This window comes from Salarias fasciatus, chromosome 2 (genome assembly GCF_902148845.1).
Source record: "Salarias fasciatus chromosome 2, fSalaFa1.1, whole genome shotgun sequence".
Classification (NCBI taxonomy): domain Eukaryota; kingdom Metazoa; phylum Chordata; class Actinopteri; order Blenniiformes; family Blenniidae; genus Salarias; species Salarias fasciatus.
This window is the reverse complement of record NC_043746.1, coordinates 14,252,303-14,276,851: the sequence shown is the minus strand read 5'-3', so window position 1 is coordinate 14,276,851 and position 24,549 is coordinate 14,252,303. Positions and strand designations below refer to the sequence as shown.

The 24,549-nt window shown below is 40.5% G+C and overlaps 2 protein-coding genes across 5 annotated transcripts in view; both read left to right on the top strand.

Annotated features, from left to right (window-relative positions):
* smim32 (small integral membrane protein 32) lies at positions 1-3,967 on the top strand. 2 transcript variants are annotated; one of them, XR_003932744.1, is made up of 3 exons: positions 1-573; positions 932-1,452; positions 3,956-3,967. XR_003932744.1 is itself a non-coding variant. In XM_030107600.1 (2 exons), exons 1-2 carry the CDS (start codon positions 511-513, stop codon positions 1,295-1,297), a joined length of 429 nt encoding a protein of 142 aa, XP_029963460.1. In that variant the 5' UTR covers positions 1-510; the 3' UTR covers positions 1,298-2,693. The 2 variants fall into 2 exon arrangements, 1 of the variants encoding a protein (XP_029963460.1); XM_030107600.1 differs by lacking the exon at positions 3,956-3,967 and having other exon boundaries at positions 932-2,693.
* A 2,748-nt stretch (positions 3,968-6,715) lies between these two features.
* The window catches only part of diaph1 (diaphanous related formin 1), a 102,562-nt gene continuing 84,728 nt past the window's right edge, over positions 6,716-24,549 (top strand). For all 3 annotated transcript variants that reach the window (XM_030106942.1, XM_030106950.1, XM_030106934.1), the window contains exon 1: positions 6,716-7,252. In XM_030106942.1, coding sequence (XP_029962802.1) covers positions 7,154-7,252 — 99 coding nt within the window. In that variant the 5' untranslated portion in view covers positions 6,716-7,153. The remainder of the gene's footprint in view (positions 7,253-24,549) is intronic.

The window sequence follows — 24,549 nt, the reverse complement described above, 5'->3', positions numbered from 1 at the left end:
GAGGGCAGACTGGCGGTCGTAGCGGTTCACCATGAGCTATCGATCTTTCTCGGGATAAAAAAGGACAATCAAACGGAAGGAAAAACGAGACTTCTATTCCTTTGCGCTCCGGACGCGCAGGTACACAGCCGATCGTCTTGCGCTGCGCACTTACGCACAAAACATGTGTGCGCACCAGCGTTCGGTCGGTGAACTTCACCACCTCTGCCAGATCTTACAGTCACAGACATCAGGATAGCCTATGAAAACGCGCTCAGTGCCGAATCAACCGCGTGGCAGGAGAATTTGGATTGGAAAGCCAACAAGTGGAGATCGGTAATGTAGCCCCTTTGCTTGCGCGTGGATATTTTTTTTTGGCCGGGTCTGTTGGAGGAGAAGGGTGCCGCCACGGTAGTTTCCCCTCTCGGTGGCATCTGGTCTGTCGGTGTAGATTTGAAGCGATCGAGCCGCAGCTGCTTGACGTTGCGCCCTCGGCGGCGCTGGAGCAGACAGAGCCGGGGACGCCGAGGAATGCGGATCCCAGATTTAGTCTCTGTCAGCTCACCTGCGGAACTCTTCGCAGCTCACGCCAAAGTAAGTAATAAATGGAACTGTGCCATATTGTATTTTGAAGACTCCACAGTATTGTCAAAAGTCTACTTTGTGGTGTTTTTCCTATGTCCGTGGATCCGTAGGAACAGAAATGTGAACATTATGTATCATTGACCTTGTCAGACATCAGAGCATTGTGACTGCTTGCAAAGACAGACCTGGATAACTACAACTAGTATCCAAATGTGGCACCAAATGTCTCTTGTTTATTGCTTTGTTGAGTCGTTGCTTTGTGTTTCAGTCTCTTTTCGTGTCTTGAAGACGCCCAGCCGGAAACAAACGGTCAGCGGAGCGCATGACCTGCGTGTGTTTTCTGTCCCCGCGCAGCAGACCGACGCAGCGGGTGAGCCCACGGAGCGACATGCTGAGGCAGATCCTCCTCAACTCCACCGACAGCCCGGACTTCGACCTGGTGCTCATGGCCGGCTCCACCACGCACGCCCCCACCTCTCTGAACGCCTCCCACGGCGGCGGCTCGGTGAGCGTGGCCGCTCTCCTGAGACCCACCACGGGCAGAGGAGGCGGAGGGCTCCGGGAGGGCGAGCTCCACAAACCGGACCTCATCACCTACATAGTCATGTGCCTGCTGCTTTTCCTCTTGGTGCTGCTCATTGTGTTCTTCATCAACTGCCAGCTCCGGAACTCTTTTTTCGCCTCCATGCCATATGACAGGTCACTGAGGGAGGCTCGGACCTCCTACAAGTAGAAAAAGAAAAGAAAAGAAAAGAAAAGAAACTTGTGGGATTCTGGGTGTTTAGTCAGATTCCTGAATCTGAACTACAGCTGCACACCTGGACACATGAAGATCTTGCCTTTATCAGTTGTCTTGGACACATGGGGACCTCAGTATCCTGGAATCTAGTATATGGAGTCTACATTTTTAACTTAAGGTTCATAGCTCAGAAAATATGGCATTTTAGAATATTGTGGATAGATATAAAGAAAAAAATATGACTTTGATCACACGAGTGAGCTGAAATGAGTGAAATAAGCTGTTATCTTGAGTCACCATGTAGTTTGACAATAGCTAAGATGTGAAATAATTTATCATGTGCTAACATTTTCATTTCCAGGGCCTGTGATCCAAAGTTAGATTGATCTGACACAATTGCACATTAATTTGACCTAGCATTTTCAGTTGAATTCAAAACTGATTTGACAGTGGTCCTGTGAAGGTGAATCTGTCCTTTTTCTATGAGAAAGTATGTCATTATGTCATCCTAGGGGTCTGCAGTATTCTGTATATAGACTAAACTATTTTGTAAGATTGTAACTTAACTGTTCTGTCTTGTGAAGCTAAACAATCAACACACAATTCTCTCCAAAATCATCCATTGTGAAAATGATTGAATGACCTCTGGCACTTCTTCAGCTCCATTAAAATATACAAATATAGCTGACTTTGAAGTGGCAGTCTTTTCGTCTGTGCACGTGTAAATGACTAACGATGCTGAGGACTATGTTGCAGCTGTGCGTGCAAAAGGCCAACTGTTTATCATTTAGTACGTCATTGGAGGCTCTTTTACGAGAGCCACAGGGCTGCCATGTCTTATCGTGCACTTTCACTTTTAATTAACCTCTCTTCCATAATTTATAGTGCCAATATGCCAGAGAATGAAGACTTGAGGCTGAAGCATGCCGAGTCCTGTACGATAAACCAAATTGTTGTCTGTTTCAGTGCCACTGGTGATGCACAAATCCTCTCCAATCTTGTTGTTGGAAAACATCTTTCACATACCAAGGCAGATAAACCAGTCCTATCTCTGTAATCCTGCGCCCGTGTATGTATGCGTGTTCCCAAGCGGGTGTGCACCATCACTGGTTTTCGGACAAGAAGAAGCTGCATTTTAAGCAGCTTTTGGACATGACTTCACAAAGTTACCCAATTCACTGAAAGTGATGTCAGACATTCTTCTGAGCAGAATTCATTCAATATCTTCTGGATGCTCCATCTTAGAGATGTACAATTTCACTGAGATGAGCTAAAAATGGTGATTATTTCTGGCTGTGGTGCATAATCAGGATCTGTTGTGGATGTTAGGAGCCTTGAAATCAGACATTATGGGTGGCTGAGATCTGTATTTGCTAAAAGTTGGACACTAAAGCAAATAAATGCTGTTATTTGGGGAAAATTATGCCAGGAATTGAGCAATTATTTCCCACACTTTTGGTTTTATGTCCTTTGATAACTGCAGTTTCTTTGTGTACTTTTGCCCACACCGCCTCATGCACGCTGTATCTACACATGTGCATCAAGGCAATTAAGAGAAGTATGAAGTAGTTTTCGTCACAGTTACACTATTGATGAGTGACACCAAACCGCCTGCTGTTTACATTCTAACCACGTGGTGGAGCCTCGGGTTCTGATCATTTGCATGCAGAATTGGATTATTGTACAAGGAAATTTTAGTGCCTAATCTATGGAAATGTCGGGAATTTACATTTGCAAATGACTAAAACCACATACACCACTTACATAAAACAGATATAAAGAATCCAGCCGCACCACTGGTGTCTTTGAGAGGAAAACCAGGTCGTGACGCACACTTTATTAATAGCCTAATCATTGTGACGCTGGTACAATTAAGATCTCTCTGCTTCATCAGAGAGTTCCTTTGCAGATACGTGTGATAAGATAGACTGCGTGTGTGTAATAATAAGGGAGTGTGCAACTACAGAAGACTGAGAGGTTGGTGTGACACTTACATTTTGACAGATCTTGAAGATAGAAAGACTGGAATGCAATGAAAGAGAAGGGGCAGTCTGCCAGCAGAAAGCTTTAAAAATAGCCCAAAGACAGCACACTAAATTTAGGAGAAATTTTCATGCTACATTAATTTTGTAAAATTCCAGAGCAAAATGAATTTCCTCAGCTTGCCTCCAGAAACTCTGCCTGTCTGGTTATGTGTGCTGGATTGTAAAAAGCTTCTTAGGCTATTTCCAGCCGCTGGCTGCTGTGAAACTTAAGTGTAGGTTGTATGTATGGAGCTGACAGTGACTGCTGTGCCTCATAATCCACGCTGGAAGTTGTTAATTTCATATCTCAAGACAGCAGAAGGTTACATACCAGAAACTGTCATCCTTCTCGGTATTCAGATTAACTGGTCTGTACTGCCTACTGCTGGTGGGTTAAACTACTACAATACTTTCAACTGACCTTTGTGTGGATTTTAAACCACGTTTCCCTCTGTCATAAACAAAAAAAATATTGATAGACAATTTGAAAAACCAGATTAATAATGGCCATTATAAAAGTCACAAATGGAAACCCTTAGAAGTGCTGCTGAAGTTACATCTCATTGGTTTGACTTTTCCTGCCTCAAGGTAGTTTGTGAGGTTCATCATAAGGGTCATCCTAAAACAGATCATGGACTTGAAGGAAATGAGAGTCACAAGTGTGATTAAAGGGTTGCAGCTAGATTGAAGAAGGTCCACTCTCGTGAAAGATATGTACGGATGAGAGACAGTCACACTACCCAAAAGGCAAGAGGTGGAACTGGAGGCGGTTGAGTTGAAAGATGCCAAGGTTTTCACTGGGAGTGAGCAGAATAAAGAGGATTTATAAGAGAGGGATAGCTTGTGGTGGACAATCCAGAAGGAAAGAAAGAAAAGAGAGATGAGATTGATTTAATTCAGACACGCATGTCAGAGAAATGATAGCTCTGTCAAGAAAAGGTGCTGGAAATGGAGCTGTCCGTCAAGAAGAGAAGAGAGTGAAGAAGATGATCTGCTTTGGCAATATAAAATGATTGAAGGAAAATAAAAAAGAACAAGCTTCACTACATCAATTATAATAAAGACTTCCACAGATGTTGAAACAGGAAGCAAGCTGAAAACTTGTTGACAGATGATAACCGGATCACAGTTGATTTTCAAACAGCAGATTGGTTGGCCAAAGCAATGTATGATCCCAGGGTATGTGAAAATTACCTAAAATATATGTGGTCCGTTTAAAATCTTTTCTAAAAACTAACCAGAAACTGCAGCGAAATTATTAAAGATCAGTCACCAGCTAGCGAGACCTACTGTCTGGCAGGCCAGTCAAGATACCATCACATTGTTATCTAGTGAAGAGTCTGGAAATGAAAAGGTGTCAGAATGTGAAGAAAAAGTGAAGGAGGTTTCACTGAGCACTGCAAAATGAATCATCTTGAGTCAATTACTGAGGGCATACCTAGAAGCATTTGAAAGACTGATCTATGTCTATCATTTAATATCTATAATTAGTTTTACAGTGCCTGCTGATACGACCCCAGCCTTGTCCAAGCTGCTTAAAATACCCTCATGATTATTTCACCAAAGCTTTTGGACATATGGCATTAACCTTGGTCACCAACTAATCCAATCAATATTAATTATTGAATATATTTAAATGTTTGTTTTGTGTTCTTTTCATGTGAAGAAACCATTATTTCACTTCTGCTTGTCCATTTTACAGATTCTAAATGTCTTAATCCTCTGTCTGAAACAGACTGTTTTGTCTTTGTCTCTTTCAAGCAGGCTCAGACTTCTGACTCCACTGACAGACTGCATTGAGTGTTTGTAATTGGGGATGCATGGATGTGTTTTCTCTTGAAGGATTCAAACAACCAATGCTTTTCTCTCCATCAATAGCTACACAAATAAACTAATATTTACATTTTCCCATTTTTGTGTTTCAAAAACATCTAGATTAGCATTTGTAGACTTGTATAATAATATAAGGTAGGAAATACAAAGATTTATCTTGCTTTTTTAAGTAATATTTATGTACCTCAGTATATTAATCAGAGCATGTGTGATAGCCATGACTGGGCACATATCTGAAAAGTGGTGCATTTTTTAAAGAGTTGAGCATAATCAGGATACCACAAGAGGAAACATTTCTTCTTTTCTTAGATTAAAGTTTCTGCTAAAATTCAAGCACTTTCACCCCCTCAAAATCTGTATAGATTAAACATTAAGGACAGCTCACGCCTCTGGTAGGAGCTGCAGGTGTGCCAAAGCAACAACAAAGACACTCAGAAACAGTTTCTTTTCCAAAGCCACAACCACCTTAAATTCACCCATTCGGTAATTCTGCACATCACAAACAACTCAAACATCTTGTGTGAAATATCTGCAATCCTGTTGTCACATTGCACTATTGTTTCTTCGTTCATTTGCCCTGTGAGAAGAGCAGCTCTCCAATCCTGTTGTACATTGCATAATGACAGTAAAGGCATTCTATTTTTGTGAATGAAAATGTTGAAAGACTTTTTTAAATTTTTCAACACAAAACGTGAATCCATAAGTCAATGAAATAAAAAAATAATCAAAGTATTATGCAAGGCAAGGCAAGACAAGATTTGTGTCTATTGCACCTTTCAGACACAAGGCAATTCACAGTAAAGACAAACATTAAAACAAGATGATTAAAAATGATGAAAAATATTTAAACAAAGCAATTAGAAGGAAAATAAATAAAGTAAATTTATTAAAATTGAGGCAATAAACCAAGTAAAATCTATTGTCTAAAGGAAATCCTGAGCGATAGTGCCTGATTTTAAAGTGTCTGTGAGTAAATATCTCAATATTTCATAAAACCAGATGTTTTCATGTTTTTTTCTTCAATAAAAATACATTTTGTGTTATTTGTCTGCATAAATGATTTGATTGTTCATGACAGCTTGATTTTTTTACATGCATCTGAAACCTGATCTATCGTAAAAGAAGCATCTGAACACTCTGATATAAATAATTGACCAAGATCATCCAGCCAAGTCAAGCAGACACTGCAGGTGTTTTTGTCTTAGCATGCGCAGGCAGCAGCCGTGGTGTTTCTCGGTGTAAACTTGTGGAGGAGGCTGTCAGAGCTGATGTCACTTAAATCCTGTCAGGTGAAGCTGCAGAGCTCAGACTCCTCCCCAACCAGCCCCGACCGGACTGTCAGAACAGGAAGACTCCTCTGCGGCTGGCATTCAGGGGTTAAAAAGTTCCCCAAACTTCAAGCAGTCATGGAAACAACCCCGGGACACGCCGAGGACCGAAGTCTCCCGTAGCACCACCTTGTCTCCGGTGTTGTGGCGGCTTGAACAACTTGTGGAAGTTTTGTTTTAGGTTTTTTTTTTTGTTTGTTTTCACGTCACGTAGCCGACGAGCTAGCCCTGCTAAGGCTAACGTTAGCTTGGTTAGTGCCGCATAATTTGTAAAAGTTTACTTTGCTGAGACGTCGGCTTGTGTCACATGTGAGAGGTGTTGGAGAAACGCCTCGGTTTATGTGTTTAAGGACTCCGCAGGCTCTTTTCATACTTGTCCTGAGCCGGACTTGTGGTCGAGCTTTGAATTTCCCTCCTTCGTCCGGAGAAGCGGCTCACCGAGGGGCTCGCTGGGTTTCCCTTGGCTCTCCACCAAATCATTAGCAACGCGGTGCTAATTGTGGCTAGTTTAGCTGGGACTCTACCAAGGCCCCAGGGGGATTATCGGTTCGCCTTTTCCCCCCCAAAGTTAATAAACACCGTAGCTCTGTGGTGGAAGCGGAGAGATTACCGCTACACGTGGTTATTTTGACACCCAGTTCAAGGAAACGGATTACCGTATAAATATGGATCAGCACACGGGCAATTCTGCCTCCGCCGCGGGTCCCAAGAAGGACAAGAAGTCAAAGAAGAACTACGAGGATGGCGATGGGAAGAAGAAATTTGTAAGTATGACACTAATGTACCCATATGAGTAGCCCAAACACTAATGATCAGATTTTCTTCCGGACTTCTGAAGCGACGGCACACAGACTGTCACCACACCTGTAATTACTGTCACCACCTGTCAACACAACCTGAAATGTTTTCCTGCAGGATTTAGGTCAAAGTACTGATAAATGTCACTGTATGAGGAAGTAGCTTTAATCTGACCACATAAACTCTACCAGAAGTTGAGCAGAATGCAACAGGTTAATTCATCCTTTTCACAACTTATCATTGTTGTATCCTGAGAGGGTTGTAGGTATTCTAAATTGTATTCCAAACAAAATTCTAGAAAGTGTGGATGGAATGAGTGAAGTGACTTTCCAGGGTAAGGAGTGGCTTGGAATTTTCTCAACTTAGCCTCATCGTAATGACCTCACAGTTTCTACCTGGCTGTGTCAGCATGTATGATTCAGCACGGTGTCTGTAGGAGTCACAGGTGGGGATGTCTGTCAGCAGCCACAGCAAACTGTTGTGCAACTTAAAACCCATGGCCGTGTCTAGCAACAAGTGAAAACTGATATTGTACATGGTAACTATAGAGGATGCGCAGCTAGAATAAGCAACTCTATCACATATACATGGTTAGTTTCCAATGATCTTCTTGTCCTTTATTTAAACCCAGTTGTTGTTTTAAACCTTATTTACAGAAATGAACACAAATGGTTGAATACAGAAAAGTTTGTTGAAACTTTTTGTGTAATTATACCACTTGGGCCATGAGCCCAGAAGCACATATGCCAAGCAGTGGGGGTTGATGTTGGACAAGGCCTGGCTTTGGTGACAAGGTCAGCTATGCAGTTTAAACTACCATATGATGCGATGCGCACACACATACACCACTGCACTGAAAACAAATTGCATTTAATGACAAAGGTTAAGATTTCAGGGCATTTCTATGCCCAAATATTGTACTTGTGATAATGTGCACATAGGTGAGGTAGGACTGTAAGTAAACATGAGTCACAGCAAGTGGTTATGCAATGACCCTGAGATAAGTGTCTTTTTTGCCTTAAAGTGTAAGTGCCTGTGTGTATGAGCACAGCTCAACTTTCCAACTGACAGAGATGAATACCCCTGACTTTAGCACACCACTAACGCTGAAATGTGAACTTTTTGTGCTGAATTTTTATTAGACCGTCACAACCAGAGTTCAGACAAAGATAAAAGCTTGACAAATTATCTGTGTTGAGCTTGATGTACAGCAAAACATGCACTTTTTCAATCATCTTATCTGTAACAATGACTTATGTGTGTTCATCATCTCATCTTCTTGTGGACAGTAACACAATGAGAAACACAGGGCTAATGATGGGTACATTGTTGCCATTCAACCTGTTTGCTATTCTGCTTTAAAGTTGTCTTTGTCTGAGTTGATCAGTTTTGGTCATCATCTTTATAATTGTAGTCTAAATGAGACCGCATGATTGTCAAGAGAGCCCTGTTTCAGGAAAAAATACAAGTTAACAAACAACTGGTTTCAAGCAGAGTGTTTCTGTAAAGTACAATATAATCAATGTAGTGCAGAATACAGCAGGTTAAAAAGCTAAAAATAGCTTTTCAGAGATTTTTTTACAAGTGCTTTTGAGTTCTTTGTAAGTTAAAATATGTTGTTGGATTTACATCAATCTAGTTTGGGGAAAAACAAAAACCAATGTTTCTTACTTCCCCTCATTAATTTGACCAAAATTGGTCAAATTAATAAAGGGAAGTAAGAAATCTATTCTTTCACATCAAGTTGGGTTTGTCAGTTGTCTCTAACCTACAAATTCAGTACTTTTTAAATTGACAAAAAAAAAACAAAAAACACAAAAACATACTGCTTGCGTGTAATGCTCCCCAGCCATGTGTGTGTTCGGTCAAACCGGCCATTCATTATCTGATTAACCTGCAGTTATTTATTTATTTTTTTTTTTTATATTGAATTAATATTTGCAGTATTCAATAAGATTGACTGCTTACAGATACATCTTCAGCTTAATGTTCAATTTACAGATACACGCAGCATACTGATGCATGAAGCTGTTGCCAAGATATTCAGTTTGAAGCCAAAAGCGGATCATTTTTGCTGTGAACCCTGAAGGGCTATCTGTGTTCTTAAGACTCAGATACAGAAGGGATCAACATTCATGAATGCTGTTGACATAAACATACAGGATCAAGCCTGCAGGCAGGAACACTGTAGATTAGCCAGGGATCACTGCTTTGGACAGTTATGAATACAAGGTAGCCCAGGTTCTTCAGCTGGAATACCTTTGTTGAATTTGGCAGATTGTTTGATTTTTCTTTTTTTGCCTGGAAGTTTCCCTTAAGAGACTCCTTTGTACTCTGATAAAAAATTTAAACCAAATAGACTAATAACAAACATTTGGTGAAGGTTGTGTAACTCCAATATTATTCTGATGACCACAGGAGATTATACTTTACCTTCTCTCTCTCTCTCTCTCTCTCTCTCTCTCTCTCTCTCTCCCCCTTTCTTCCACCTTCTGCCCTCCTTTATCCAGTTCAGGGTCTTGTGGAACTGGAGCCAAAACTGAACTGGCACCCCGCCCATAGTCAGTTAACACGAATACACACTCACATGCACATCTATAGGAACTTAAGTGAGACCATTGAACCTCAGACATGTTTTGAACTGCGAGTTTTACTACTTGGAAAAAACATTCCAAACAAAGCACTGCACTCAAACCTGGGGTATTTCTGCTGAATGCGGAGAGCAGTAACCACTACACAACAGTAAATTGTAGTCACTGGTAAATAATTTTGTCATTATAGACATCTTGGTTGAATTTTTAGCTGGGTTTATAGATGTTTTTTCCCAAAATTTGAATTAATGGCGGATAATAGTTTGATTTGCTTTCATATTACAAATGGATTATGAAGATATATCGCTATTAAAATTGAAATTATTATAATAATTCAAATTTTTATGTTTACTCCGCTATTCAGGATGATCTAAAACATCTATATTCATATTCACTTTTTCATTTGTCTGGAAGAAGACCAACCTGTTGTGGTTCACATCAAGCAGTATCTATGCACAACATTCTTCTTTTGTGATGAATATTTTCAGAGCTGGAAAATATGCTGACTTGCTCAAGCGTGCAATCTCAGCCTGCCAGTTGGACTGGTTTTCACAAGGACCTGATAGTAAAAGTAATCTATTATATTCATTGCTTTAATGTAATCTATGTGGAGTTACTGTACGTTATGAATTGAATAAAATAAATGCCAAGTATGATTTTGACACTGGCTTGGGGTCTTTAAATCTGAATCTATAATTTCTGAATGGCGCAATTATTACTATCTTAAATAACATTGTAAATATCACCTTGCAAATGATTTGATTTGTGCTTGCCACTCGCCTGTTTAGCAGAGAGAGTTCCCTCATGACCTATCAGTCTGTCAGTGCACTGAATAAATCAGTGGCCTTGTTCTTGTCTGTCTGATTTTATTGCAGTCTTATATTTAAGTGCTCAAACTGTCACCATTGTCCTTGAGTTTCAGTGTCAAATTCAGGTTAATATGGTGCAGGTTTTTTTTTTATATTATTATTATTACTAAAAGTCAGATGAATTGCAAAGATGAGTGCACGGTCCTCCAAGCATGAAATCTTGTGCTTTTGTGCAGCAGTGCACCTACATCCTGGGGGAGCTACCTCAGCAGAAGCTCAATTTATGATAACGCTAGAAAGTACAGCAGTCGGGTCACGACTCTGTAGTCACACTTGAATTTGACTCTCATAATTTGAGTCAAGTAGAAACAATTTTTCTTTGTTGCACATTGAGTCTCTTGCCTCTTTCCCCCCCATACCACACTCCGAGGCATGCACAGACACACAGCTTCCTGTTCTGTACATCTCAGGGGAAGAAGAGCACACTGTGAGTTGAAGAATAGGATGACTGAGTGCCAGCGTGAAACTGGAGTGGTTAATGGACTGCCAGTGGCAGGGGTCTCTTGGCTCAGAGTGAACGACGGTATTTTAGAGGGTGAACTGCGAAAGCGAGTGAGCCATCATCGAGGAAGTGCAGGGGAGGCAGGCACGAAGTGAGCAAGGAAGAGAGTAAGAGGGAGTTAAGTGAAGAGTGTGACAAAAAGCTAAGAAAAAAAGAGTGGGAGGGACGACGGAAAAGGAAAATGCAGATAAGGAGATTAATGCACATTTTCTGCCTTCCTTGGAGGCGGTGTAGTGAGTGTTAATAACAAGTTATAGGTGATGTGAAATTTGAATTTCTGAGTTGAAGCTAGCAAAACTAAAGGTGCTACGAAAGTATTATGTTACTGAAGCAAAGAATGTTTTCTAATTTCTAAAGATGAATTAATGTGCTTGTAGTTGCAACCAAAGTCACTTTGTGATTACAATAACCGTGCGTTAGTTGTCAAAGAAAACTCTTTGCTTGTGAGAACTTGAAATGTTCTGGAATAATTCCTGTCAATGAAATGAAAATCAGTGTCAGAGTTCTGGATGTCTTCATAAAAACTATTAGTGGTCTATTCTTGTTTTAAATGATCTTGTATGTTGCCATGTTGACTTGTTGCCATGTTGCTATGTTGCTATGTTGCCATGTTGCTTGTATGTTGTGGATTTAAAAGGATGTCTACATTAATGAATTGTGGAAACCTCCTCAGGTTAAGCTTGTAACATGGGTCATTTGGCCTGGTCAGTAAGAGAGGTGTGGCAGTACAGTTGGTGAACCCTCTGTGCTCCACTGGGTGTTTATTCAGATGTGTCATGTTTGAATTGAAATCATTTACCACACAAATAATCTGCGCTGGAGAGGTTGCTACAGGACCGCTAACAGCATGTGGCACGCAGTTGTCAGTTTATCGTTAGCTGGCTCAGTTTGATGAATGTTGATCAATTAAATAAACATTGAAATCACCTAGATCGGATTAGGACGTAACTAATGCGATATCGTCATGGAAGAATACAGAAAGAAGCTATTACACAGACTGGAGCAGTTACTTTCAACACAGCTGGAAATGAGCCCGAAAAGGTGGTCTCCAACTGTGGTGATATTGATATGTAATTAATATATAAAACTGTATATTATTACATAACTTTGGCTCTACATCTGCAAAACAATAATAGTTTGAATACCACACATTATAAAATCTATTTGCTGAATGCACAATAACATTTTAAACAGGTGACACACATTTTTACTGAGAAAAACTTCATTTCAATAGTGTCACTTTTCAGATGCCATCCATTGATTTCTGTTAGTGGTCTAATACACCAACCAACTTGTCATTCATTTTGAAGCTAGACTAATAGCCTGTCCAGATTTCAGTAATTACATGGAAGGAAGACGATTGGAATAATGTGCTGTGGATAAGTGTAATGATTAATGTACACATTAGCTGCTTTTCCTCATTCACGCTGTAATCCAAAAATGGAAAAGGAGCAGCTGTTTTCTCTGAAGCCTGTTCTGACAGGATGTGAGCTGTGCATTGTGTCATAAAAGTGCCAGTGACCAATTTGTTGAGGCAGGCACACAGTGGAATGTGGAGTCACTGTGCCACTATACTTCAAGTGGAATTTCACCTTTTTTTGCAGAGCTATTTGATCCGTGATTTTTTTTTTCCCCCCCCCCGACTCCACAACTCATCCCCTGTGAGTCTTATTATTACAGCATATCAGTTGACAGTGTGCTGCAGGTGTCAGTTTGGTCACTGGTGGATTGGCTGCGTTCTAGGAGGGGCGGTCACCATAATGCTGATGTGCACAGCTGCAGTAGTGCAAACATTAACAGGTGTTGTGACTAACTGCTACTGTGCTGTCTGCTGACTTTGCATGGCTCTGTTACAGCAACATGATTTGCTCAGCTCTCAGCGGTTCTTGATCTTATTGGCTCTCTGTGTTGTCTGTGAAGACATGGATGGTGCGGAATCTGTGGGTGCCCAGTGATGAGATTTGCTCCGCCCAGCTGCATGATTGTTTCAGCGCAGAGCCACTCTCATTATCGTTGGCAATTTGTATTCTTTATCAAAGCATGGACAAATGAAGTCTATGAAAGCGTATCGACTATGTTTTATCTTTCTATCAAGGAAAAAATATTTCACGATGCATATCTTTGTCATTATATCATCCAGTTTTAGTATAAGGCAATAAGTACAAGTCATTTGTTCACAATGACATATTGAGGGGATGGGGTGTGGTTAGGTAGTTCATTTTTAATTGACATGACTTGATACTTCATAAGTGAGGGGTCACACTGCAGTGTTGACCGCTCCTGCCTCACTGCCAGATGATTCCCAGTTTTAGTGTGGGCTTGGAGCCTCCTCTCTCTGTGGAAACTGCATTTTCTCCAGACACTGTGGCTTCCTACCACATGTTTTTGTGTCTAATTGGTGAAACCAAGTTTTGTGTATGTGTGTAGTGGACAGGACTGTTGACCTGTTCGAGAGTGTACTTGTCTTTGCCTAAAGTCAGTTACAGTCAGCTGGCTACAGTTGCTTGTGACAGTATTTTAGATAAAGCAATATAGAAGATGCATGGAGTGGTAGATGAATTTCAACTTTATTCTCGATATTCTTTCTTCATTCTGAAAATTACAAAAAAAAATGAAAATTTTCTTTATGCAACCTGATCTTAAAATATTGATGTTTCATAAGTTAGTGGCGACAATTTGAAGCCCTATATCTTGTTTAAAGTTCCTCTTCCCCTATCCCTTTTTATATTGTAGACTGAAATTCTCTTGGTTTGTAACTGCTGGTATGATCATTTGATCACTGTGGTTTCTGAGAAATTGAAATGAACTTTTCTCAGCAAAATGTTTGACTTTGGTGATGTGACAACCTCTTAGTGGGGGAAAAATAAGCTGCCAATAAGCACATAATGAAAGCAATTGTTAGCTGCTGTCCTAATCAAACTGCATGTACAGTGATAGAGGACTTAGGCTAATCCATATTGCTCACACTTCAGTATCTGAGTTTTATTTGTGTGAGGAGCCCTTGTAGGCTCACTGTAGAAGATATTGCTTGTCTGTTTTTTGCACCAATAAATTCACCAAGGGTGGGGTGGTGTTGCTGTCTTATTACCACAAACCCCTGTGACAGCAGTTTTTCTGCCTTGAGAGGAAAAAGTTGTTGTTCTGTTGCCGTTTAAGTTTTGTTTTGTGTTTCAATACTGGCACTCAGTGGTAGAATGTGCACAGTGTGTTATTGTGCTGTTTATAAGCTGCTGTGCAAGTGGGGACGTTTAAGACAATTGTGAAATGAATTATGATTTTATTGTAAAATTGGGGGTAAGGACAAAGTGAGCAAGGCCCACACTCACATATTCAGTAGAAAGCCACAACTGTAACTAGTATTAGTTCCCCTTTTCTTGTCAGGTGGTGCAGTTGACAGTCGTTTGCCATTTCTGCACCGAAGCACGTCTTCCGGTTTGATTGCTGCATGAGTTTCTGAGTGTGACGCAGTGAGCCTACAGGGGAAGTGTAGCACTCTGTTTCTCTGCATGTCATTCCTTGTCACCATTATTTCCCCTTAATCAGAGAAGTTGCTTCAGCAAATACCTGGGAGCATATGCTGCCTGGGGTTGTTGAATATTTGCCACTGTCGGGCTAATCCACTACCACCTTATGGCTTGTGGAATTTAGAAAGTCCACGCTTTGGTTAACAGTATAAGTAAGTTTGTCCACTCAGATCAATTCTTTCATCAGTTTTACCAAATAACAGCTAAATCTGGTCTTTTTATTGCACAATTAGATGAGATTTTTTTCATAAATGAAGCAGTTTTGGACATTAAAACCGTTTTGCTTGTTTTTTTATTTCACACCCTCTTTTTGTCACCTATTTTCTATTACCTCTTATTTCTGATAGGCATGCGTCAGTGTTGCTGCTGTACTGTATTTTTTTTCCCTCAAATTCTGAGGCCTGTGACAGGAAGTTGTGCAAATACAGAGAACAGGATGCTTCCTTATTTGTCCCCATTATTTTGTATGCTTATCTCCGTCATTCTCCCTTTCCATCAATTGTACTTAAATGTACCAGTGGGGTTGTAAAAATGTCAAAGAACATAGGCACAGCCCAGCTCTGTGACTTTGAAAGCCTGACTCCTCTAGATGCCTTGGATGTGATGTTCCACTAAATGGCAGCAGTCACTAATCAGTTGAAATTGTAACACTTTACACATGGTTTCTGTTCTTCAGATTTGTATGTAAATGAGTTTATTTCTATTTCAGCGGAGCATTATTCGAAGCCTCTCTTAGCTACATCTCATCCGATGAACTTGAAACCATAGTAATGATCTTAATGGGACTCCTTTGCTTCAGTAGCGTTTGATTACAGTCTTCTACCAACTACAGAAGGTTTAGGCCTGATTCACACATAAGCGGTCACTGCGTGGGCATGGGGTGGACGTGTAGACGGCGCTGGAGCGGCGTGTTCAAGTGTCCCTTTCTCACCAGCGCGGTCTGCGTGAGCGGGTTGTCCGCGGCAATGGGCTACTAGTGTAATATGTTTGAAGTAATTCCAGAGGCGTTTCGGGAGCGAAAAGATGTTTATTCCCAAGAGCAGGCATCCAAAAACGTGCATCAGCAGTCAAAAACACACAACACAATGCGGCTTCTGTAGCGGTGACATAGACCCATATCGATATAGATCTCGAGATGTATGTATCTAGACACGCGCGCGTCTCTCAACTGTGCCGAATAGCAAATTCAAACAGAACATATATCTGCATATATGACAACTAGTCCCTGTCTTCATTGTTTTCAATGGGACCCCGCTCCAAGCCGAGCGGAAAAATAGACGGAGCAGAACACTGGCAAAAGCCTCTTGTGTAGACTGGTTTGTGGGCAGACATGAGCTCAATGCATGCATAGAAAGCCTAGTTGACACGAGATGTGTGTTTATGCCATTGGTTTCAATGGGACACGGCGCACAGCCCGCTCAAGTCCGCGCAGAAAAATAGACTTGATTTCTATTTAGAAATCGCCGCGCGGATATGAACGGGCTACGCGCCGGGCCCGCGCGTTCCCCGCGCGTGCAGTGTGAAAGGACTGATCTGTTTGCATGCAGTTCTGACTTTTCCGCGCAGACACCATGCAAACCCGGACAGATCCGCGCCCGCACAGCCGCGTATGTGTGAATGAGGCCTTATGCTGCTGATTAATAGTTTGTGTAGAGTCCTCAAGTGTGTCAAGTCTTTGTCATACATTCTCATCTATGTAACACAGCTAGAGGTGATGAGGCCCCAGCTTTTGTCCAGCAGCCCACGGATTGCCTCCTGACTTGCTGTCTCTGTGCCCTCTGTCTTTTGAACCCTGTGATGCCCAGCATGCAGTTTGCAAACCCTTTGCATCTCACTGCCATTTGCATTTTCATTTTTGCAGTTCAGTATAATTTAATTGGTATTTAAACATTACAATCTTTAATAACTTGAAGCAAAATAAAGGACAAAGTCTAAAAATGTCATGGCCTTAATATATAAATACCTCATGCTGCAGGTATTTTCTGTTAATGTTTACCACGGCTGCTATTTATGTATTCACATGATCATTTTTTTTTTCTTTCTGGTACTTGGTAACTGGGAAGCATTTCACTAAGTTCACTTGAATGAAGATAAAGATGAGCAGAAACTTTGAAGTCGAGATGTTGAAATTCTCAGTTCCCACTTTTTTTTTTTCTTTGCTTGATTTTCCTTTGCGCATTTGAATGTTGACTATCTTCACCGACTTTCACCTCGCTGAGGGTTTCATTGCGTCAGGTCTATTTGTTTTAGGTTAACCATTCCTCATATTTTCCCTTTGCTTTTGCTGTTAACATTTTGATTCTGCTGAACCTATTACCCCACCCCCCCACAATATCATTTTTCTTCACAATATGAACTACATATTTACTTGTCTTGTGTTGTAATTTTATGTAAAAGCTCATAGGAGGCGAGACTTCTGGAAATCTGTCCCCTTCAAATAACTGGTACCAATAAAGTTGGTGTAAAGGGAGTTCCATGACGTATGTCTAGATAATCCTCTGTATCTTTTAAAGAGCAAGTAGAGAAGTGAAGAAACAATCCAGGAGACGGATCCTCCCAGATAGGAGTATTTTTTTTACCTGTGTGTGTTTTACATAATGGGGGCGGTGGGGGGTTACAGGCCTTAGTCAGGATTATAGTGTCAGTCTGCTTCTGTGACTCTCCCCAGTCTTCCCTTGAGAGATTAAAGCTAATCTCAGACTGCTCTGTGTGTTGCCACAGCTTTACAGCATGGGCCTTCATGTGGATGGGAACACTTATAGTAGGAATGAAGTCAGATGTTGAAACGTTTATGGCTACAGAAGCAGTTTAACAGTTGAACACACATGCACATCACATCAGAGGGTGTTTTGGTGAGCGCTGTAGGAAACTGAGGTCACTGAAGTCTATTTTTACTTCACATTGTAATGACTTTGTGAATGACGTTATGAAAGTTTATGGCTCGCTAATAGCTAAATATAGCACCCTCCGAGTGTGACTGTGTCTGGAATGCAACAGAAAAAGGTTTTTCTATTAATTCGTTCAACCGTAGAGTTGATTATAGTATGATACCTCAAAATAGTTTTCAGTCAATCCAAGACAGAATTCTCCACACCAAGATGCACATTATAAAGACAGTCTTCATATGGGCATTGCATTGTATATTTCCTAGTAAGCTGTTGGAAAGGATCTGTACAGAAGAACAGTACAAATGTATTCCATGCTGGTCTCATCATTCTGAGAACTGAAACCTTAATACTCGCCGCCAATTAGGGGTATGACAAAAATTTCATGTCACAGTTTTTTTTAAAAATCATATCGGTTTCACAGTATTTGATGGTATTTTTTTTCATGCATGAGTGTTCTTACTAATAACAAAATAATTACTGCAGTTGATTGGCTTTAAATAACCCATTTTGCTGTCATAAGGACTGTATCATGTTTTTTTCATGTCTAGATACAGGTAAAAGCATGACCCCTTCAAAGTGTGGTTGCCAGTAGGTTGGCAGTAATTAAGTTAAATATTAGAATGATAATGGTTGCAGTCAAAATAGAACATTTTTATTGAACAGAGTTAGCGTAATCAGTGCAGTTCACCATCATTATTATTAACGAACATCCCATGAGGTATTTCAGCTGGTATTAGGTTAGGAAAGGAATCAAACATATTTTCTTTCTTTCTTTCTTTCTTTCTTTCTTTCTTTCTTTCTTTCGTAGACCAACATACATTGCACACATTGTTAATATTGAATATTCCTGTTCCCTGAACAACTGACCCTCCATTCAATTCATTTGGGCTACACAATATCTTAACAAATGAACAATAGTGTTCAACTTCCAGTAATTATGCTGCTTAAGAAGGTACATCACACAATATTCAAGGAAAAAAAAGCTCTAAAACGACAATTTGCATCAATAAAATAATATTGCACAATAGCAAGGCACATTTCAATAAGTGTTCAAGTATCTATAAAGTGCAACTTGGCTCGTATTATTCAGTAGTAACAGCTTTCACTCATCTGAACATGAAAGGCAGAGGCACAGTGATTATAAGTTACGAGCAAGGAAAATCAGACGTTCGACTGCATCTGGTTTTAGTGCTGCCCTGTGGCATGTGACAGTGTTCCCACCAGTACTGAAAACTCTCTCTGATGGCGTACTGGTGGCAGGGATGCATAAATATCGCCGTGCTAATTTAGCAATGCGGGGGAAATTAGCTTCACGGGATTTCCACCATGCCAGGGGGTCGTGTTGCTGTCCACTTCTATAAACTTCTATAATCTGCAGATATGTTCCGAGCTCCATCTTGATGCTGTCCTCCTTTTGCAGTGTGTCACTGGAGCCCATGCTGCTCTTTTTCTGACTCTTAAAAAAGCCAGACAAGGGCTTTTTTCTCTTCACCTCCTACACGCTGTGTTGTTGGTGTGCAGCAGTGAAATGGGTCCCGGCTGAAACACTTTACTGCCGCATGAGGAGGACGTTCTGGACGTTGTTTGGGCTATTCACCGGTATTGCGGTATATGAAAGCTTTGTATCATAATGAAAATAAAGACCGGTTTTCGCTACGAACTGGTATACCACACAGGCCTACCACCAATGCATACTTTGTGTACTTTTTGAGAGTGAAAATACAAGTTTATTACATGGAAATCCATGGCTGATAACTTCTCTAAGTGACTCTTAACACGCTCTTGTGCTACAGCTTGACTTGACAGAACGGTGTAAAATGCTCAGAAACAGTCTGTGCTGAATAATTGTCACGTTCATCAACTCTCTAGCTAGGACGTGGGTTGGGGGTGGGTTTTGTGTCTCCATTAACAACAGTAGGCCATCCATGAGGAGCAGTCATGCAGCAAACATGCCCCACTTGAGCTGATATACAATTAAAATGTCTTTCGCACGTAGACAGTCTGTGCACTCAAATGCACCTCACGCCTATGGGACAGTCAGGTGTGTGCGATCATTAGAAGCAGCTGCTTAGAGGTTGGATCTAGAATCACAGCATTACAGGCTTGGTAAACAATATTGCCTCTTGGCTTCTCCTCTGATGTTTTTCTTTTGATTACAGGTTTCTTAAAATTGTGATTGATGTGTTGACAGCCAGATTTCAAGTCTGAAACAAGCATTTGTGCTTGGACCTAAAATTGTGAATGTTTTGTTATTCGTATTATCAGCTAAAGCTTATTCAGAACTTTAAAGGTGGTTCGTCTCTCAGCAACCGAAACTCTAGTCAGAGAAGAGTTTCCCCTTACACAGTGCGTGACTGCGCAACACATAGTGGTTGTTTGTAATTTCCTGTGATGACTGTATGTGTTGGAAACGTTAACTGTGCCTGGGTGTGCCTGCCTGCCTTAGTACTGACTGCCTCCTCCTCCTCCTGCACGCTATGTATGTCGCTATGGCGACGCCTCAAGTCATTATGGTCCACAAGATGACACAACACACCCAAACATTAACTGTGTTTTGTCAGACCAAAAAGAGAACAACTTAAGTGTATGTATAAAGTGATGAATATCTTATCCTGATAATGAGGTCATGTTTTTGAAATATTCGATATAACAATAAAATATAACAATTTATCAACAATATCACATTGTTTTTCAGCGACAGTCATGCAGAGAATAATGGTAGTATTCTTAGTTATATTGACAGATGTTTTATTTCCACCCTCTCCTTTCTAAAAAGTATTGTGCATATAACGGATAAGTGAGTGAACGTTGATGACTAGTGTTAAGTACCTGATCTCAAACAACACAAAAAACAGATGTGATTTGGACATTTATGCATATGTCTGCATAAGCATATAAGGTACACATATACCCACAAAAATGCATGTATAAAAATCAATCACCTGTGAAATGGATATACAGTACAAGCAATTTACAAAATGGAAAAAAAAAACACTGGGCTAAATTAAAGAAAAAGATGAGAACAAGTGAGATGACTGGCATGACATGTAAAACTTAAAGCGATACTTCAAGATTTTGGCAAATTGGCCCATTTAGGGCAATTCCCTAGTCATTTAGAACAGCCTACTTACTTTTTTTGTGAGGGCGAGCTGTTTATTCAGCGGTGAGTCTGAGGAGAGCTTCACGGCGGACATAATGGAAGTGGATGGTACTTTTGCTTCCCTCGTCAAACTCATCAAATACACAATCCAACAACCCCAAAAACACTTAGGTGGACACGTTATAATCTGCACATTCACTACGCTGTGAAATAATAATGCAAAATTACGAGATTGAGTGGTTTTTGCGAAGATTGCTAAGACGGAACTACTTACTAAACATGGCGTCTGGGCGTAGTGATTTCAAAAGAAAAAGTAGTTCCCAGTATTTGCTTCAATGTCGTAACGCTACAATATTATTTGTAGGTGTTTCACAGCTTAGTGAATGTGCAGATTATAACGTGTCCACCAAAGTGTTTTGGGGTTGTTGGATTGTGTATTTGATGAGTTTGACGAGGGAAGCAAAAGTACCATCCACTTCCATTATGTCCGCCGTGAAGCTCTCCTCAGACCCACCGCTGAATAAACAACAGCTCGCCCTCACCAAAAAAGTAAGTAGGCTGTTCTAAATGACTAGGGAATTGCCCTAAATGGGCCAATTTGCCAAAATGTTGAAGTATCGCTTTAAGAAGAATTGTTTGATTGCTATGATCCCAAAGATTTGTTTTTGTAAGAAATATGTTTTGTTTGTTGGACAGGGACTACTTAAAGCAGTGAGGTGGTAGAAAAGCACAAAAGACACAACAGATGTGAAAATGTTTTTAGCAGCCTTAAAGATTGTGTCATCATTAGTAAACAAATAGATACTTTTTATTAATCCCCACATGGGGAAATTCAAGGGTCATTCAGTAGCAACACATAAAATAGGACAGTATAATAATAAATAGCATTAAAAACAACATAAGAAAGAAGAATCCCGTGTATAAACCCCAGCATATTAATGTTACATTAACGGTGCTCATTATAAAATCGAATGGCAGCAGGAATTAATGATCTGCTAAAGCGCTCCGTCCTACAGCGCACTGAGAGGAGACGGTCTGATCTGTGGCTCCTCTAAGCAGACAGAGTGTCATGTAGAGGGTGCCTGGTGTTACTGAGGATGGACATTAACTTTCTCCCCATGCACCTCTCCACCACCGCCCCCACAAATGTGTGTGAGTGGGTGGATATTCCAGTGTGGGCCTTGACATATATATAAGTTTGTATTGTTGAATAATCATAAATTCTAAATGTTAAGTCAATCAATTAAAATCTTACAGAAGATAAATGGTTGTATCGCATGCTTTCGTACTAAGTTTATACTGCTCTGTGCACCCTTTCATCCTCACCCTGTCCTCCCCCTGACACAATATAGCACTTCACTAGCCCTGCCCACAAATTTGTCTCACCACGATCCTTCTCTGGCCCACCAGACAGTGGTCTCTTCGACCTGTTGACGCAGGGTAATATCTTAAAGGTTTATGGCCTGTGGCGGGAAGGTGCATGAATTAAATTGATTAATTACTGTTTTGACCTTCTAACATCTCCAGGTCCACTCATGCTGACATGTTCATTTAATTACGTTTTTCACATGGGCACTCATTCTGCCCTTAAAGCTCTGGAGTAGCTTTAATTTTAATTGCGCCTTCATCTGCAGAAGGCAGACAACAACAAAATGGCATTTTGTGACACACAGATGTGTTTGACATTTCTCACCTAACTAGCAGCAAGCTTTCCAAACTGATGTAGTTCAAGTATGATTCATCATAACAGATGGGTCATTTGTCTTCCACCCATTCCTTTAAATGTTTTAAAATCCTCTTGTTTGGTAGATTTGACAAAGAATTAAGAGTACATGGTAAAGCATAGATATAGGGGGAGGGTTATCTTTATTTGTTAAATAAATTTTAGATTTGAACAAATCTTTACGAATTGCATTTTTGAGAGATTCTTTAAACATTTTGCTCTTATTCAGAAAACAGACAAGTACAGAGGCATAACATGCCAAAACTAACAGTAAGTAAGGCGTTTTGTGTTCATGTTACCTTTTGTTAACCCAAGATAAATGTTGCACAAAGATGTGTTTACAAAATGACAAGGTTTTTCTTTCACTTGCCACTGTGGCTATTAGCAGTAAAATGGGATTTCCCACATTGGTCATACCCATTTCAACTAGTGTTTTCAGTTTTAATCGCATTAATTGATGGAAGCCTGTCAATGATTAATTTTTTAAAGTTATTTTTAATCACATTATTTGTGAACTTGTAATCAAGTTTCAAATGAATATTCACCTGTACTGCACAAAGATGAAAAAAAACATCCCAATGACAGTAAAATGAGTTTTTATTGTCTATTTCTTTTCTTTGAGCCAATTGCGATCAATAAGTTTTAAAAAAATTGACAGCTCTCCATCGATTAATCATTAATAATCACGATTAGAACTGATAGCACTAATTGAAATGTATTCCTCATGAGTGAAACTTTACCTTTATTCTTGCCTTGTGATCCGAGATGTAAGGATCATCTTTGACAATATAGATAATATTTAAACAGCTTACGTTCAGTATTTCTAGACTTTAAATTTAAACACAATTAATTAAAAAAGCCTCTCAGTAAATTACAGTCCCCATTATACCATGCCATCTTGTCACTAAAGTCATAATATCATCAGAAAATGAGAATGCTCCCAAATCCCTCGGCACCTCATCCATTTTAATTAGTTGGCGTCATGGCTGAGCTCTGTTCATGCATCATGTGTGTTCAGTTGTGTTCAGTAATGTGCATGTCCTCTATATGTTGAGTCACAGTCATCGTGCTGCCTACTAGAGACATTTTTAAATTAATCCTACAAATAATCTGGTGGTATCATTTCTCCATCTTCTGTTTTGCTAATCAGCTGAGGACTCTTTCTTTGTACAAAAATACCTATTTCTCTCACATATTGTTGACAAATGTGTCAGAGTCTGTTAGGGAGCATTTCTCCTTTGCTCAGATAATCCATCCATCTCACAGGTGTGGCATATCAATATGCTGATTAGACAGTAGGATTATTGCACAGGTGTGCCTTAGGCTGGAAACAATCAAAGGACACTACAATTTCCAGTTTTACTGTATGGAGGGGTGGATATCAGAAAGCCAGTCAGTATCTGATGTGACCACCATTTGCCTCATTCAGTTTAAGACTCCTTTGCATAGAACTGGTCAGGTGTTTTGTGGCCTGTGGAATGTTGGTACCACGTTGCTGGATATTGGCAGGAACTAGAACATGCTGTCGTACACCTCGATCGAGACTAGCATCCCAAGCATGCTTGATAGGTGACATGTCCAGTAATCCCATTCAAGAACTGGGGTGTTTTCACCTTCCAGGAGTTGTGTGGTCCTTGCAGCATGAGGCCGTGCGATGACATGCTGCAACATGAGGTCACCCTATTGACACCTTGGGCCACTTGATTCACGACACCATACATGCTTCCTGCCATCTGCTCTGTTCAGGGACTACCAGGATTCATCCGAGAAGAGAGCACCTCCACGAACTGTCAGATCCCTGCAAATGTGAGCATTTACCCACTAATGTCAGTTACGATGACAAACAGCAGTCAGATCGAGACCCCTATGAGGACAACACGCATGCAGATGAGCTTCCCTGAGACAGTTTCTGACAGTTTGTGAAGAAATTCTTTGGTTAAGAAAACTGATTGTTGCAGCAGCTGTCTGAGTGGCTGGTCTCAGATCATGTTGGAGCCGAAGATGCTGGATGTGGAGGTACTCGGCTGGTGTAGTTGTTCGTGATCTGACGTTCTGTGGCCAATTTT